General features: G+C 45.8%; 1 protein-coding gene across 18 annotated transcripts in view; it reads right to left on the reverse strand.

The window, feature by feature from the left end:
* The window catches only part of rdgA (retinal degeneration A), a 118,619-nt gene that overhangs the window by 23,868 nt on the left and 76,398 nt on the right, over positions 1-18,353 (reverse strand). For 6 of the 18 annotated variants that reach the window (XM_033383723.1, XM_033383722.1, XM_015186388.2 and 3 more), the window contains exons 1-2: positions 5,159-5,590; positions 3,221-4,779 (exon numbers count right to left, since the gene is read on the reverse strand). The exons of 4 other annotated variants lie outside the window; for them this stretch is intronic. In XM_033383723.1, the coding sequence (XP_033239614.1) occupies positions 3,221-4,779; positions 5,159-5,248 (1,649 nt within the window). In that variant the 5' untranslated portion in view covers positions 5,249-5,590. Of the gene's footprint in view, positions 1-3,220; positions 4,780-5,158; positions 5,595-18,353 lie in introns of those variants that run through there. 8 more of the 18 variants (XM_015186391.2, XM_015186393.2, XM_015186384.2 and 5 more) reach the window with 3 other exon arrangements.

An 18,353-nucleotide genomic window follows, 5' to 3' on the forward strand; every position in this document is an offset into this window, starting at 1 on the left:
TCTCATATTTGCAGCATTACCCCATCTCCCCCTTGGCAGCACTCTCTTTGGAATTTCGTCTAGAGATAAAACCAATGTTTTGGCTTTTATCAGCTGTTATTTTCTAGCACTGACTGGGCAGCACTGACACTCTCTCGGCTCTCTCTGTTGTGTTCTCCCGCCTGCCGGGCGGCACTCTCTATGCGGCTTGCTGGCGGTTGCTTTTCATTTGGCTGCTCTGCTGGTGACATTTTCCTCTCTGCTCTGCTCTGCGCTGACGTTAGCGCCTCTGCGGTCGCTGTGCGCTGCTTTGTCTCCCACTTTGATTGTTCGCCTGGCATATTCTCGCTTTGTGCCTTTCAATTTGCATTTCAATTTCGTCTCCATGCGTCTATCCCACATCTGCGTGCACCCTGCCTTCCCTCCCCTCTCCGCCACACACACCATTCCATCGCAGATCGCCCCACACTCTGACGCTGTGCCTCTGCTGCTGACGTAGTTGTGGCCACGCCACAAGTGGAACAGCCTATCAAAGATTTGAATACCCTGACATAGCCATTCCACCTATCAGATATTTGTGATCCGATTTGGATAGAATTTTCCCTAAATTCTCTTAAGGGAATATAGATTTCTGTATCCGATTTTAGAAGAAGAACGGAATACTTGTAGATCTCTCAGCTTGGCAAGCATTTTGTTGGAATCATCATACCCTTCCCACAGAAAGCGAACAAATGTTTCATAAAACTTAATTGTGGCAGAAGGGCCCCCCCTCGCCCCCCACCAAGTACTCTTGTTGTTGTTGCATGCCACACGTGCGTCAACAGAAGGCGGAACTGTGCAACTGGAGCGGACCGGAACCGAAAAGATTCTCATAGTCTCATCGTAAATTGCTGCAGTGCCTGGGCTGTCTGTTTCTCTGTCTACCACAGACAATTTGATTGAGTATTTTCCAACAGCTAGTTTTTTTTTGGAAGTGCAGGTGAAAGGCGAGCAAGGTGTTCCCTTGGAACCCGTAAAACCCCTCGATATGGCTCGGAAGACCGAAATTCCATAGCAAATACTCTGTACCCATAAATGTTCGATGGGAATCCAGGGTAATAAAGCAAATATCGCACTCCCACGAGTGCTCCATGGGGTTGCCTCCACCTCGGGGGAGTATTTTCATACGAGTTTGGGTTAACTTTTTGTTTCGCGTTCGACAGCCGCCGCCGCAGGAATGTCTGGGGGAGGCCGCCAAGTCGCAAAACGCCTTGGGGGCACACGAACAAACAGGCCCACAGAGAGATGGGGATACAAGTGGATGCCGCCACATCGGAGCGCCGGATGAATGACTGCCGTGTCCGGCTTGTGTCGCATGATTGAATGATTTCATAATATTCTTTTTTCCATTTTACTGAGCAAAGGCTCGGGGAGTGTATTCGAGTGGAAAGAAAGTACAAATTAAACATATCATTCAGTGGTTAATGTTTCACTGAGGGATCCCACATGTCGCACGCTTCAGTATCGTAAATCAACAAATCCAACTTTATGATGGCCTCGCCAGTCCTCTGGGGAGCTCTAGTGGAGAGAGTCCCCGAGTGGTTTTTATGCGTATGACAATCCGAGTAAGTGGCCCATCAATTGGGTCAACATGAATCGGAAATTAAAAAGGAAATTCAACACACCCCCCCCACCCACAACATATTTAAATATGAATATTTTCAGTACTTATCCTGAGAGTGCATTCGTGGTGATGATGTTTTATATGGCATATAAACGTTTACGTACCTGCAAAAGAATGCAATTATCTAGATTAGTTTTAAGGAAGAATAATATGTGGCTTCAAGGTGTATAAGACCCATACTTATAGGGAAAATATATACAAAAGAAGTAAATAAAGAATAAATTATACAAATATTTGAGAAATTATATTGATCTGTAACCCAATATTCCTTTATTTGGTTACGAAAGCCCTAACCCTGAGAGATGTGAACTTCTAAGGGGAAAAATAATGATTACGCGTCGTACAGCAACGCCCCTCAGTTTGGTTTGTCACCTACATTCCAATACAGAATGTTTGCCCTTTTTGGGTAGATTTTATGGTTATTTTTCTGTATTTTGATTCGATGTCTGGAACTCTGAACTACGGGCCTTGTTCTTATCAAATATTTAGAAATCCTTCGCTCTCTCCCTCTCTCTCTCTCTCTCTCTCTGCAGCCACTAAAATAATTAATTTTCCTGGAATGGAATCAGGTTGCCTGGCACACGCACCACAAAGAGCCCTCCTAATCTATGTAATCCATCAGGAAAAAGTTCTGAATTATCCATATCCATATCGGTTCACGTAAGTCGCGTCCAAGTAGAGCCTGGCCGCGGTCCAGGACTCCAGGACTCCCGGACGGAGTGACTCTGACTCTGACAAACAAACAAATTGGCCGCAAGTGGTTCGTCACCCTCACACCTCAACGATTTTGTGGCACGCAGAGGCAGACTCTTCACGTCATTTCGGACAGGGGGGGCGGGGGCGGGGGCTGGGGCGGGTGGACAAGGCTCACGGACACGGACACGGACACGAGACACTTTGTTTGAATATTATTTATGGGCGGCTTTTGTTGTAATTCAAGGAAATCGGTTCACTGAGCCATTTTTTGTTTTTTTTTTTGTCGTTGTCCGCCATAATTTATTCATGCCGAGGGTCCGAGGCTAAAGGCATAGTGTACGGAAAGGCTCAGTCAGTGTCCGCTTTTGGGCGGAAATTATGAATGGCTGAGCCACAGAGACAAAGATGGAGAGTCCTTCTCTTTTAATTAGGTCTAAATCCTGGCCGGCGGACACTGACTCCATACCCCGCCGGGCATGACATGTCTCACTCGGCCGCACGTGTCATGTCGCAGCCACATGTCCGCCCATTTCCATGTCTCGAAACCGAAAGGCCAACAACAGCAATTATGTTCTCTCTAGCCCCCAGCCAGAGCCAGAGACAGAGCCAGAGACAGAGCTCCAAAATCGCCCGCTCCTTGGCCACGTGTTAAGCTCGTTTTAATGAGTCAATTTCAAAGTTTGCCCGCCGCCTGTCCAAAAATAGCTTGCTTGGCCATAAGGCATAAGGGCTAGGGATTCCTGTCCCAAAAGTCCAAAGAAAAGTAAACAGAAAACATGAAGAAACAAAAAGGGATACCCGATATTGATATTGAAAATGTCCCATCGGACAGATGTTTGGGGCTAGAACTAAGGATTGAAGGAGTCTATTAGTTGGACCTACCCGTAGGTGCCTGGCTCGTTGCCAGTCATGGCCAGGGCCTTGTAGCGCGCCTGCTCGTCGGTGGGCAGGACTATGTCCACGGACCGGGAGCGAGTGGTGTTGATCACCGGTACGGTCAGGTAGCAGCCATCCACGGTGGGCTGGAGCTCCTCGGTTTTGTTGCCTGATGAGAGCTTCGAGAAGCACGAGTCCACGGAGGCGGCACGATCCCGTCGGAGATCCGGTACGGTCAGGTAGATGTCCTGCACCACAAATCCGGTGCGATGGGCGACGGCGAACATGCCCGTGGGCGAGCCGCAGTTGGCCCTGGTGGAGGCGGCATCAATGGAGTCGGCCTTCTCGATCGACATCGAGACATTCTCGAGCGAACTGCCGGTCGGCTCCACGAAGATGGCCTCCTGCCGCGAGATGGACCGGCGTCTGGGGCGAACCGGCAGGCCCATGGCCCCCAAAGCGGCAGCAGCGTCATCTGCATCCGCCAAGGTGCAGACCGCTCCGGTGGCCATGGCTGCGGCTGCTTGCGAGGAGGCAATCGCCGGTAGAGTGAGGGCGGCGGCGGCCACAGCTGCGGTGGAGCCCAGCAGCTGTTGTCCGCTGCCCGTGGAGCAGGACGGTAGCTCCAGCAGGGGGGGTGGAACGGCCAGCACCACCGACGGGGTGGGCGACGGGGACGGCGACGGCGATGGTGATGGCGATGGCGATGGCGACTGGGTGGGCGAAGGCGTGCCTGGTGGGGAGTTGGGATCGATGGGGAAAGCGAAGGTTGGGAGGAACGGACAGTCGCCGTTGGTGGGGGACAGGGTGAAGGTGATGCCGCAGGGTCTGGGCGGCATCAGGGTGTTGCCGAAATACGGGGAATTGTTGGAGTTGGGCCCGGACCCGTCGACGCCCTCATCCTCGGAATTGCCCACCGAACTGTCGATGGTGTGGCGGCGCATCTGCCGCGGAATACGAGCCCGTGATTGCTCGATGCTCAAGTGGATCAGTCCCAGGTCCAGCTCAACCGCATCGTCCTCGCAATCGGTGCTCGGGTCGTTCTCGAATGTGGATGCAAGAATGGCCTGCGCCCGAGCCACCGCCTCGTTGTTCACATCGGGAAGCGGCCGTCCGCCGCAGGCACCGTGCATGTCTTCGCACAGACCCTCACCGCCCACCGCACCCTCCTCCTCGTCGTCGTCATCGTCATCATCGCTGTAGAAGCTGAGAGCGGTGAGCTCTCGATGATCGATGAAGAAGCGCTGCTCCGCTGTTATCTGGCGCTCGTACTGCTTCACCAATTGGCAATGGAAGCACGGCGGCGGGGTCTTCGGGCTCGACGAGCTGCTGCGCCGCGGCATCTTGTTGCGCTGCGGCACATCCAGGAATGCCCCCGAATCCTCGCTCGTCGGATCGATGACCGCCGAATCGAAGCTGCGCGAGCGGCCCTGCCCAGCCGGCACCTGCAGACGATCAGCCTCCAAGGCACGCCCCTCCGCCGAGGACGAGGCACGCTGCCTCAGTCGGTTCGAGGACGTGCGCTGCGCCTCCAGTTGCATCTCGTCAAAGGAGGCGGAACGCACCTGCAACATCAGAGGGGATCAGAGGGTCAGAGGTCAGAGGTCAGTGAAACGTGGGTGGGTTGAGTAAACGAAGACGAAACGACAAGCATGCAAAAACAAGAACGGAGGAATCGTTTTCGGTTCGATTAGTTATCGGTAACAATCGAGGAAATTAAGAAAAGACAAACCAAAGATAATCGACTTGTGTATGCTAACGATAATTATCGATAGGCAATAAAACTATCGGCAGCTTTAGGCCGCGAATATCGATAGTTAAGAAACGACAAGTATGACAATTAAAAACCAATCAATAAAATCAAACGACAGCCAAAAAACACAACAAACAAGACATGCAAACAGACAATCGATAAATGCTATCGACTTGCGATCGATTGTTTACCTGTTTGGGCACCTCGAGGCTGTTCTGCATTTTCATTTCGGCGCCGGTGGGCGTCCGCGAACGCGTGAAGGTCGTGCGAAGACGCTGCATCTTGCTCTCGTTGCTGGAGCTGGGCTTGGGTTCTTGTTGCTGTGGTGGTGGTGCTGTAGAGCTCTTGCTGAGCTCTGGCTGATTTGTTGTTGAATTGTTGGAACCCGTCTTGATGCCGTTGTAGCCGCTTTGGTTGAAATTTTGATTGTTCTTGTTGTTGCAGCGGATTCTCTTGTTGTTGAATCTGCTTCTGTCGTTGTCGTACTAGTTGACGTAGTCTGCTTTATATTCAGTTTTTTCTGGGTCGTTTCTGCAGGTGTTGGTGTACTTGTTGACACTTTGTGTTTGTTGTTGATTAGTTTAAGCCGGGTTTGTGGTGGTTGTAGCCGGTTTTGTTGTTGTCGTTGAAGCTGTGTTGATTATTTTTGTAGTAGGAATTGTAGTTGAATTTTTAAAACTTGTTGTCCAATTGTTGTTGAATTGTTACCTCTGGTGATTTGTTACTTGGTGCACTTCTTTTCGAAGTTGTTGTTGTTTTGTTACTTATGGTTAATTGTTACCCTTGGTGCAGTTCTTCTTGAAGGTTTTGTTGTATTGTTACACTTGGTGCCTTTCTTCTTGTTGGAGTTGTTGTTGAAGTTTTAGTTGTGGTATTTTATAGTTTTGGTAAATAGTCCCAGTATATAGTAAATTATTAGTCTCAGGTCTAGTTTGTGTTTTAGTTGTTGAATTGTTATTCTCTTGTCTGTAGTTGTTGATGCTGTTGTTGAGTGTTTACTTGTTTTAATAGCTGTTGTTGAGGTGTTTCTTTCTGTTGTTGTTGTTGGTGAAGATGTTGTTGAATATTTCCGTTGCTGGTTTACTTGTTCTTGTACTTCTTGCTCTCCTTGCGTGCAGCTGTTTGATCTCGTTTTGCTGCTGCAGCGCTTGCCTCCGATTTGGCTGCTACTTCAGCCAATCGATATGCCACTTCCGGTTGATTGGTTGGTGAAATTAGGCCCGATGTGATCCTTTTCGGGTGTCGTAGTGCCAGTAGCCGTGTACGCTTATCGATCTTCGGGTACTGATCCCTGAGCTTCAGTTGTCCTTGATATCCCGGATATCCCGGATGCCTTGATTGTCCTGGTTGTTCCTCCTCGTTGTTGTTCCGGCTGTTAGCGTTGTTCCGGTTGCGGCCGTGATTCCTGTTCTCACCGTTGTCGTTCTCGTTGCCGTTGTTGTTTTCGCTGTTGTTGTGTAAGTTGTTACTTTCGCGAAGTAAATGCTTTTTGACAAAAAGGATGACCAATTCCATTTCGATGTTGATTCGCTGGCAAAGGTTTTCTCTTTCTAGTATTTCTGTTTTTTTTTTTTTTTTTTATAAATATTTGTATTTATTTTACACAAAAAGGTTGCTTCAAAGTTACGCTGCGCTCTTCAGACGCGACGACTACTGCGGGCCGCGTTCCTTCGCGCTTTTGTTTGGCCCAAAAGCCCAGCGCTTAACACTCACTTTTCAGCCGATGTTGTTGCTGTCGGTGTTCGGTCTCTCGCAGTCCCTGTTCTCGGAAGCTGTTGTTGAAGTTGTTGTTTTGTTTGTTTGGTTTTACTTTTAATTAATCAAAAGTTTTTTTTCGCTGCGAATTGCAATTTACCAAAGAGAGCGAGAGAAGAGAGAGAGAGAAACATGTGAATTGATTTCGTTAGTTTAATGATTAAAAAGCTGTTTCGACCTTCCAAACACTGAGAGCAAAAAGTTGCTCAATTTCCACACCGAACATCAAAATGCTGACCAATTTCGCGAGAGTCTCTCATGCACACCCCACAATCATACAGACCATCCAGAACCGATAACAAACGGTTGGTGCCTCCGCGTATTAGAGGGCTCTGGCAGGTTTTCCAAAAAACATAGTACAACAAATCAGGCACACATCAAACAGCTTAAACAAAATCAAGCACACGCAGTAATAGTAATCGATAGTATTCGATAAATGCTTTATTCCCCGTGGAATTTGATGGTACGGCTGGCTGTCTGTGGGCTTCGTGGATGACATTCATGCGACGCGATGTGCAGTTGCTTTGTTTTATGAAAAGTTTTCCCCCGTTCGGCCCCCACCCAATTGTTGTACTTTTGTTTTCCCCTCCATTGTGATCCTATTCCACCTCCATTTGTAAAACACACACACTTGGTGGATGTGGATGTGGATGTGGATGTGGGTCTACTTGCGGAGCCGTTGAATGTGCCAAATTGACGAGCGATGCGAGGCCCTGTGGGCGGTTCTCGACGGTTCAGAGTTCGGTTCGGTTTGATTCCGGCCGGTGATAGATAGCTCGCTCCACTCCGGTCTGGTTTCGGTTTTCAGACAATAGGTGGCACACAAACAAAACAGAAAAAAAAACAACAAAAAAAAAACGAAAAAAACACACAACAAGAAAGAATCCATTATGCCATACCTTTGGCATGTGCCGCGACCCATAGTGGCGGGATCAACTGTGAAGGGAATATGGATGTGCCACTAGTGGCACTAGTGGGTGTGAGGGTTAAAAAAGGGATGCCTGCCGCCCGACAGGACGACCGGACTGTCGTCTCGGTTTTGTCTGTGTGGGTCGCAAATTGAAAGCGTGAAATTAAATGAAAATGATATAGCTTTGAAATTGAATTCCATAGAAATGCCGAAAGTTCAGTCGACAGACAAAATAAAAAAATAAAACGGAGGTGACACGGCATGGCATGGGAAATGGACTTTTCGGAATGTGCGTATGGCTCGATGGTGTTCTGGGAGTCAAAGTTTATTTTTATTTTGTAAACTGCGTAATTAGAAAAAGGTAGACAGAGAAAAAACAAAAAGGGGAAAAAAGGAGAGGGTTTGGCTGAGTGAAAAACATTGCCTGCTTTTGGGCGGCTGTGATTGCAATGCAAAATGTATTGCATACTTTTGGGCATACAGTGGAATGGCATGCGAGGAAATGCTTACAAAACGGAGTACAGATTACAGATTAATACAATTTCTTCATAAATGACCACCTGTAGGTTTTACGTCTCTTCAATGGGTCCAAGCCTTCTATTTACTGATTTTCTTACTCGCAATTAACTTAAGAAAAACATTGCCTACTTTTGGGCTGCAGTGATTGAAATGCAAAAGGTATTGCATACTTTTGGGCCTACAATGGAATGGCTTTCAAGGAAATGCTTACAAAACGGAGTTCAAATTACAGATTAATCAAATTTGTTCATAAATGCCCATCTGCAAGTTTTCGTCTCTTTAATGGGCCCGAGCTCAATGGCCTTCTATTTACTGATTTTCTTACACATGCATTGCCTGCTTTTGGGCTGCTGCGATTGCAATTCAAAATGTATTGCCTACTTTTGGGCATGGAAATTCTTACAGATTATTGCATTTTCTTCATAAATGACCCCCTGTATGTTTTCTTCTCTTCTATTTACAGATATTCTTACTCGCAATTTATTTGAGAAATGCATTGGCATCGGCCATTGGCCACCTTCTGTGTTCAAGGCTCACTGATTTATATGTTTGGCTGGTGGTTGGTGGGTGGTGGGGGGATCAAGCAAGTAATTAAGTAAATTTTCAGCCATAAATCTTGTGCATTGTTCTCGCCATTCGGTTAATTAGTGCGAAAACTGTCAGATTTTCGCCTTCCAGCGATTAACCGAACGGCCTTCCCGCCTTCCAATGGAAACACAACATTTTCAATTCTCCGCCGCCGCATGGTTTTCCCTTAATTTTCTGCATCGCTTAGAACGGCGATGGGGCCAAAACGGGGGCTTATTACAAACACGTTTATTTATTTGCAGAGAGCGAGTACCGGTAGCGGCACCCCCTCCAGTCCTCCAGCCCTCCCCCGCCCCCAATCCACTTCCCTGATGGCCTCGTAATTGTTCAGTGCCCTCGTGGCACTAAGTAAAAAGTTTTGTATAATTTTTCATAAAGGCAGCCGCCGCCGACCCCCGGAGGAACAGCAGCAACAGTGAGTAAAAGAAAGTAAAAGCCCCCTTAAAGCCGAAGACCGGAATACCCTTTGTGGAATAAGCGAGGGGAAAGTTTTGTGGGAATTTTTTGTTGCTATGAAAGAAGGGTCATGGCCCGCTCTTTGAAGGGTATAAAAACACAACTACAAAGGGAAGGCTGTGGCTGCGGCGGCGGTAAATGGTGCAGCACTGGGGAATCGGTGGCGTATGAGGAATGCCCCTATTATGTGACTGGAGAGGACTTCAGTTCCTGCCAGCCCACTGTTTTTACTGAGAATCGAGAATTCCCCTTTCACCAGAGTCTCAACTTTTCACAGCTTTTCCCAGGCATCGTTGTCTGGCTCATTACGGGCGCCGCAATGTGAAAACGTTTTACTTACGAGGCGGCCTGGTTGGAGTCAAGTTTCGGTTTCAGTTTCAGTTTCAGTTACGAGGATTTTCACGAGGCTTAAATTTGTTCCTTTTCGAACACGAAAGTAACCGAAATGTCCCCCCATTTCGCCCACTTAAGAGACCTCCATTCGATTCATTGAGTATTCATTTCAAAAATTCAACTTTTGTAATTAATTTTAATCTTATACGAATATCTGTGCAAAATTTGTCGGATTGAAGTTTTTACTGGGAAATTTAATGGGAAAGTTCGGCGCTACCTGGGCCAAAAACTATACGGGGGCAAAAAGTTTCGCCAACGGATTTAATTGGTCCAAGTGCCGTACATCCTTTTCGGCTTTCTTTGGGTGGAAACGCAAGGAAATTAACTTTTACCTAAAGCGTTGGATGGTCAAGGGATGGGCATGGTCCTTGATAAGTTGTCTCAAATAAAACGAGGGAAAATATGTTAATTTCAATTAATTGTTGGCAGTCGGGGAAAAGTTCCGCGGTTCACAGAGCACCAAAAAAAAATAAAAATTCAAAAAAATACAAAAAGAAGAAAAGAAAAATTTTGGGCAAAAGAGGAGAAGCCACAGCGAATAGGGATAGAGAAAGTGAAAGGATAAGGGTACCCTCGGATCCAGTACCATAATAATTTGCTGTCATTTGTCTCGGACCGGGGTGGAAAGGGGGGGACGAGGGGGGGGGGGGAAGAGATGGCTTTCTACTGCATTTAATGACTGTTGAAGAAATTATTCAACACGAAGCGTTGGGATACCAACGTATCCCCCCCCCCCACACCCCCCGTAGACCCCGACAGAAGGCAGGAGAATGGAGATTGGAGATTGGATACGGGAGGTGTTCCACGAAAATTGCCAGAATATTTAAATAAATTTTGACAAAATAACTCAACAAACAAAACGGGAAAAGTGAATGGAAAAACTTTATCCTGCTGCCGCTGCCTCTGCCACTGCCTTTGCCTCTGCCTTTGCCTCTGCTTTTTCTTTTGCTTAATTTTCGCCCCTTTTTTTGTGCCCCTACGTGTGCACGTGTCTGTCGAGTGGGTGGAGCGGTCCTTGAAGGACGTGCCCCAATGATTTGGCATATTTATCAATGACGGAAAGCCACCTCCGCCCTTCAGATGAGATTGAAATGTGAGTTGCCGGGCCTCTATCTTATTCTGCCCGAGTTTGTGGGTCAAAGGATTGCGAAAGGAATCGATGCCAAGTGGTGCTCTCTCGTCCTGCAATGTGGAGCACTTTAAGTGCAAATCCTTGTAGCTATCGATACTCCATTTCCCCCCCCCAACCCCCCAACCCCCAACCCCATTTCCATGTGGGCGTGTAAATGCATTTTCATTTCTCATTTGGCAATCGCAAAGTCGCGTGTAAAACGCGTCATGCAATTATTAAAAATGACAGCTCCGCTCCACATGACAGCCGGAAGCCCCTGCAGACAGTGCAGACAGTGCTGGATATCCTCTATATTGGATGTGCGAATACTCGAGTGGACCGTCGTGGGTGTTTTAATGGCCGACAGGTGCACTCAATCAGAGCCACATAAATATATGTATATTCAAATGGGAAACTGCACATTTTGAAGCGAATCAAAGGGGTTTTCTGATGGTCTATCGACTTACTTTTATCTAGCTATCGATTTATCGTCTTGTTGCTGATTTTTAGATACTTTTCGATACTCCTTTCTGGCACTTTGAGTTCTACTTTTGCCAAAAATACCCATCAATGAATAGCCTTCGACATGGCGTGGGCTTACATTACAAATTTTCCCATTACCCCACTGGCAACCCACCGAGACTCGACCCAGGCCGACACTTTTGACACGGTATTAATATAAATTGAGGAGCGAGTCTTTTTCGATTTCGCTGGGCTCTGTCTGAGGTTCGTGTGCAATCGTAATGGGTTCTGTGTGTAGCCTGCCAATCGATCAGACATTTTCTTCTCACGTGTGTGCATCCTCCAAATGCGGACACGGCTCTGCCCCTGACAGCCTCTCGAAGCCTCTCTGTGGATGGAGGAGTAGCACTGGCGGCCATGGGTGGGCGGGCAGTGGGCAGTGGGGAGTGGGGAGTGGAGAGTGGCCTAATGCTCTATGCTTGAGATCGCACTGAGGTGCTAAGGCGACGGCCGTCAACGAAACGAAGTGGTCGGGAAATTAGGGCATTTAACATGCGGCTGGTAAAAAAAACAAGCCGCTCCGAAGAGCAAACAAGGCCGAAATATGCTAAATGTTTGGCCCAACAAACGAGACGTTTCTTTTGGTTGGATGGTCGGTAGGTATTTTCTTAGTATACAGACGAATGGATACCCTATAAGCGACAGGCTATCGTTTCGATAAACGATAAGTAATCGACAAGCAATCGATAAATAGTAGGAGATGAGCCATCAATAAACAGATGGATAAAACAAAATCGATTAACAACCTGTTTTGCAACGATTAATGATCGATAACTAATTATCGGCTTGTAATCGATTACAAATATACGAATAATCATTGAATAAACAATTAATATGGTGGTATACAATGATTAATCATAATTAAAAACCGATTAATAATCGATAAGTATTTATATAAAATCGAAGGACCAGTCTAGCATCGTGGACTCGTCAGACGATAGTCATAGAGTATCTTATTATTGATTATCTAACATTTTAAAGGCACTGAAACGTATCCGAAACCGACGGTGTCGCAAAATGAACTTCAAGCTCGAAAGCCCCTACCGCAAAATGGCTGGCAATTGACTTGAAGTCTAATCTGAGGCAATGCATCAATGGATTTTCTTTAACCAGCGCGGGCACCATCGAAACCCAAAGATACACAGATACTTTGGATAACAATACGATTGAGTACTCCTGTCGCCCTGGGAGACCCCAACCACATGGCCAGAGTGCTAAACATTTGAGTGCATAACAACCCGAGAGATACTCGACGGGCATGTGTGTGGATGCCAGAGGAGGTGGCGGCAGAGAGGCTAGGGTAATCCGACAGTTAGACGCTTCTTGGTAATTTGAAACTTGTTATGGGCCAGGCGTTAATCAGTTTTTAAGCAGCTCCGGCAAACAAACAGAGTATCTGCCTTTTTGTGTTCGCGTAGAGAGAAGCGATTTCCAATCGTATAGTTTGAGAATTGAGTTCAGTTGTTCGAACATTTTCAACTCGAGCGGTTCTTCCTACGTTTATTATTTTGTTGTGTGTGTGTGTGAGTGTGTGCGTGTGTGTGTCCTGACAAATAATGAATTTGGCAAGATGTCGGAATAGCTGAGAGCAAAAAGAAGATGATTTGAAATGCGGCTATGCCTCATCTAGTCAATTGCATTCATTTGATTCTATCAACGATGAACCGATCAAGCGATGAACCGATCAAACGATGAACCGATCAAGTGATGAACCGATTAAGGGATGAACCGATTAAGGGATGAACCGATCAAACGATGAACCGATCAAACGATGAACCGATCAAACGATGAACCGATCAAGCGATGAACCGATCAAGCGATGAACCGATTAAGGGATGAACCGATGAACCCATCAAACGATGAACCAATAAACCAATGGATAGATGGTTGCCATTCCAATTATAGCCAGTCTATGTATATCCTAAGGGCCGTCCCTGCCTAGTGCTCATTATGCTTATTATATCGTGTAGTCCCCTGGTTCCCCCTCTAATTGTATGAATTTTTTGTGCTCTGTTGTGCTCTGGTGCACTCTCAATAGGTCCTGGGACAGGGGGCAGGGGGGGGCGGCGGGCAATCGTTATCTCTCTGACACAACAATGGTTGCCCGCAGCAAGTGCATTGTGTCAGTATCTATTGAAAGACCAAACAGCGAATGCAATCAGCAGCAACAGGCAGGCGCCAGTGGGGAGCCGGGGGGCGCCCCATGTGTAGGTTGGGGCCTCAACTTTTTCGATTAACACACAAAAGGTACGTCAGACGTTCTGTTGCTGCCAAAACAGAGGCATAATGAGCGATACGTTCGATACGCGGCTGGTGACCCCGAAATGTACGATTTTATGTGATTTTTTGAACGCATAATCCTTTTCGTTCTTTGGGAACTAGGAAATGCTATGCCAGCCGAATCAAGAAGTTCAAGAAGAGCCTTCCTTATCCTTAGCCTAGGGGCTTAGTTCTTTGGGTTCCAGGCCCTTGAAATATTGTCGTTGGTCTTTGAGAGAGGAATTGGTGTTTTGTGTTTGTGGCTTCTTAGGGGAAGCGAAAGACAGAGGGTTCTAGAAAAAATTGTATAGACAAAAAGAGGTTATACTCAACATTTTGCAAGAAACAAGCAATTTTTTGTTATTTTTTTTTTTTATATAATTTTTTTACGTATACATTTTTTTTTTTTTTAATGATTTGTACTCAGAAATAATACTAAGAAATAATTTGGAATTAAACTTTTGAAAAACATAATTTTAAATGCACTATTATTTTTTTCTTTATTTTTTAATATTTTTGCTTTTTTTATGAATACGAATAAGAAATAATTCGAAAGTAGCCTTAAAAAAAGAATAATTCTAAAAGCCCTAATTTTTTTTTTTTTTATATTTTTATTTTTATAAATACGAATAAGAAATAATTTGGAAGTAGCCTTTAGGAAAAATAATTCTAAACGCCCAAAATATTTTTTCTTTTTATTTTTTAAACGTTTAAATTATAAATCTATCTGTAAAAATCAAAAAAGATATTTCAAGTATCCAATAAATAGGGAATTTTTGTGATGATAGAAAACTTTTGGGCAAAAAGCCCTGGTTGAAGCGCTGGTTAAATTGGAAAGTGGCAAATCGACGAGTATTTGCTGCATCACGCATCAACACTTCATCATCTCGTGATCTGATTAACTTGTAGCCCGCACAGAATCTGTAAAAACACTTGCCACAGTGCCACTGAGTGCGGCAGTAGCAGTCGAAACATGTTTGTTTTGTGTGTTTTCCCATTTGACTGCCAATAATGCCACAGGAACAGAACAGAAACAAGAATAACAAACCCGAACAGAAAACACCCAAGAGAAAAGAGGAGAGAAACAGAAACAGAAACACTAAGGGCAATATAACACAGATACAGCATACAGATACAGATACAGCATACAGATAGAGGATACAACACATCCTGTATATACACACAGATACACAACACAGATACAGATACAGATGCAAAAACTCCGATGCGCCAGTGAGAAACAAAAGTTGTTCCCATTTCCGCCGGAGAGTATTGTGGGGGAAATTAAAATGGAGAATGCGAGAGAGAGAGAGGGAAAGAGAGGGAGATTGTTTGTGCTCAATCTAAGCATAAAACTTGTATTTATCTGTGGCCAGATTCTGTATAATTTCCGATGGCATAAATATCAGTTTTTGCCTCAGTTTCGCTGACAGAATGCTGGCGGAAGTGAAATCGAGAACAAGGACAGGCAGGGCGGCACGAAGGCAAAGGCAAACAACAATTAAGCGCATAAACTGAGCGATAATCCAGCCACAGGTCCACACATTTTCAAGGGCAACAGGAGAGGGGGAAAGGGGGAGAAACAACAATTTCCATAAAGACCTTTCCAGCCGAAAGAGTGCCAGAGGGACACAATCTAATTGCAAATGATGTTGGACCGTGTACTTTATATCGGACAGGCACTGTACTTCTGCCAAATTGATCTGCATTATTCAATTGGATTTATGGTGGCCAAATGGTAGAAAACTTTTATTTTATTTTATTTTATTTACAATTTGTTTCAGTTTCAGTTTCAGTTGAAGGATGAACTTTCCTGGCACAGTGGCTGCAAAAAGTTTGCCGACTAAATACTAAACATCATCCCCCCCCCTGCTCGCCCCCCTTGCTCGAAGTTTTCCAGGTTTCGGTTTCATTTTTGTTTCATTTATTTATTTTCAGCACTTAAATAAATATATCTGTTACACATGTGAATGAGTGAATGGGTGAATGGGTGAGAATGGGTGCCCGAGTGAGTGTGGGTTTGACGAGAGCGAGTGCTGCCGAGTGGAGGGGCTTATGGCGGAGTGTTTTATGGCCCTGACACAAACGGTTAGAGCCCCCCACAGAAAACGAGTGGGCGACGAAGACGGGGGGGAAGCGGGCGACAGGCAGCAACAGGCGAATGAATCATGGCTTCGGTGACACACGAGTGCCGTGCCCCAATTGAGCTGTAATTCATTTTGCAAAATGTGCAAAGGGTATTCGCACTTTCAGCATTGATTTGCAACAGATGGATTGGAAACCTATTGAAAGCCTTGCCGCGCAAACCGAGTGGCACTGCCGCATGACGCGTCCATGCAGGCAACAGGCAGGCCCCTCAACTCCATAGAAACCCCCTCAAAATCTATGAAAAAACTTCTTTACTAACCAATTTCACTCCAAAAACTGCAGCTTTGAAAAGAAAACAATAGAGAAATGCCAGGGTATCCACAGCTTCGTTACCTTCTTTGTCGGATCCTTGCTGGTTTTTATTCGAATGCATGCAAAGTGTGAATGCTAGTGTGAATGGAGCAATGGAATGGCAAATGAATGGTTCTTCGGTTCGTTCTCGGCCATCAATCTCAAGGCTGGCCCCGACGATGCCTCCTTTGCCTCCGTTGCCTGGGCAGACCGAAACAAAAACAGAGCTCTGAACTTCATTCAATGTCCAAAGTTCAGTTTGGGGGGGAATCACTCGAAAGTGCAGCCAAATGTTGACTGTTTAATTAACAAAATTATGGCGTAGAGTCTGGAGGTGGGGAAAATATTCATTTTTGCAGCCCAAGCACTCGTCGAAAGCCAATTTTCGGGTAGCTCAAATCAAAAACTGTTTAGAAAATTGCCAAAATTGTGGATCATTAACAGGGCATGTCAGAGCTTCCTGGCGCCTCCGGGTCACAGGTCAACTGAGGGATTGCGGATAATTATGTGTGCAATGTATAATTCATTCATAATTCAAACCAAACCCTACTTCGACTCGTTTGACAATTGCATTTTAAATCGAAACTCAATTATTCATGAATCCATCCAGACACAGGGTGCCCTCCGTCCCCCCCCAGCATTCACTTTCAAGCGGAAGTCACTTGCCATTTTTGCAGGGGAATGTGCAGTCGATTGTGCATTTAATATTCCATAAATATTGTTCTCGAAAAGGAATATTGAAAAGGGAATTACATTACCGAAACGTACATTAAATGCAGCAGCGAGGAATCTCTAAAAGTGCGAAACCCTATAGCCCTACAGCCTTTTTCAAGGCTTGTATTTCGAGATGTTTCCCTGCATTTCCAGTGGCCTTTTCAGTGCATTTTCCTGCCCTCCACAATAGTGGATGATATTCCTTGGAGGACTTGAAGGAAGTGGCGGAAAAACACTAGCTAATGAATGTCTATGAATGCCAAGGGGAAAAGCCCTTTTTCCGGGCCAACAAAATGTTCTAGATCTAGGAACTGAGGTGAGTTTTTGTGGTTTTCCTAGTGGTGTGATTATGCGGCGACTAATTAAAGTCGCTGGCGATGAGTCATGGGTCCCACGTTGGCTGACGACCGCTGCTCATCCTCGTGATCCACGAGGCCTGCGCTTGTCCTTGATGCAATTAATTTCACCATAAATTTGCACTTGCGACGGCCCCGAAGGCCCCAAATCCCACACACACACACACACACACACGTATCTAGTGGTGGATGACCTTGGGTGTCACTGTGGCTTCCGTTCCGTTCCGCTTCTATTCCCATTTCCATTGCCCCACAACTGTTGCACCTCCTCCTTTGCCGCCCGCCTTTCGCCTCTCATCAGTCGCCTAAAAAGCCAATAAATTTTCATACAAAACAGGGGAAAACAGGGAAAAACACCAGCAATTTAATGGCCCCTGGACTTTAATATTTTTCTCACTTTTTTCTCGACCTGCGAGCACTACATCAAAGTCCTTCACTGGAGGAGAAGGTCCAGCGTGTCCGTGTCCGGGTGATTAAATGAAATTTACGAGTAGAGTACTCCCATCAACCGGGAGAGAAAAACTTTTTTGCATAGAAATAAAAAAAGATGGACAGAGGACAGGCCTATTCCCATTGCCATGCCAGGACTCCCCCCCACCTACTGTCAGAGATTGATGGGTTGGTGTTTTGTCTTTTGGGGATATAATGAACTGGAGACCTACACGGCCATATGTATTCCGGGAGATAATTCTGCGAAATGCGAATGATTATTGTCGCCTGGCCCCAGAGGAGGCCACGGCATATACGAATATGCAATTATAAAGGGAGATGAAAGCACAGCAGGAGGCCAGTGCCGGCACCCGAAGGATGCTGGCTCCAAAGTCAAGGACAAAGGGCACAAAAGCCGCCTGGAGTTCCAGCCTCTGTGTGCTCTTCTCCTGAAATCCGGAAAACAAAGGAGTAATAATCCTTGCATCCCCGTTGAGTGGATGAGCATTAAATGCAGTTTAAAGGCAAACCAAACACATTTTCCATTCCTTCAAAAGGCATCTTTCTTCGGCCAAATGCCTGGGAAATCATTGTATAATCTATGCCAAAGCCACACGTGTCGTGGGTTAATTATTCATTGAATTTAAGTCATATTTTCCTTGGGAATTTACGGCATGTGCCTTTCTACGGCCGTAATTGAAACCTAATTACATTTCTGTAATAATTAATTGAAAATTGCATACTGGGTGGGAAAGGATATGCGCATCTTTTTGGCTTTAAGGCCTGCCTTTGGACAGCTCATTCTGGAGATGGCGATGAATATGGACATTGATCGCATTCGAAAACCATTTGGGCAATAAGCCTGTCCAACAATTATGCAGGACAGGCCGGGAATGGAAGGATATAAATGTGATGAGATAGTCCAAAACTATGGC

The sequence above is a fragment of the Drosophila pseudoobscura genome, chromosome X (genome assembly GCF_009870125.1).
Source record: "Drosophila pseudoobscura strain MV-25-SWS-2005 chromosome X, UCI_Dpse_MV25, whole genome shotgun sequence".
Lineage (NCBI taxonomy): Eukaryota > Metazoa > Arthropoda > Insecta > Diptera > Drosophilidae > Drosophila > Drosophila pseudoobscura.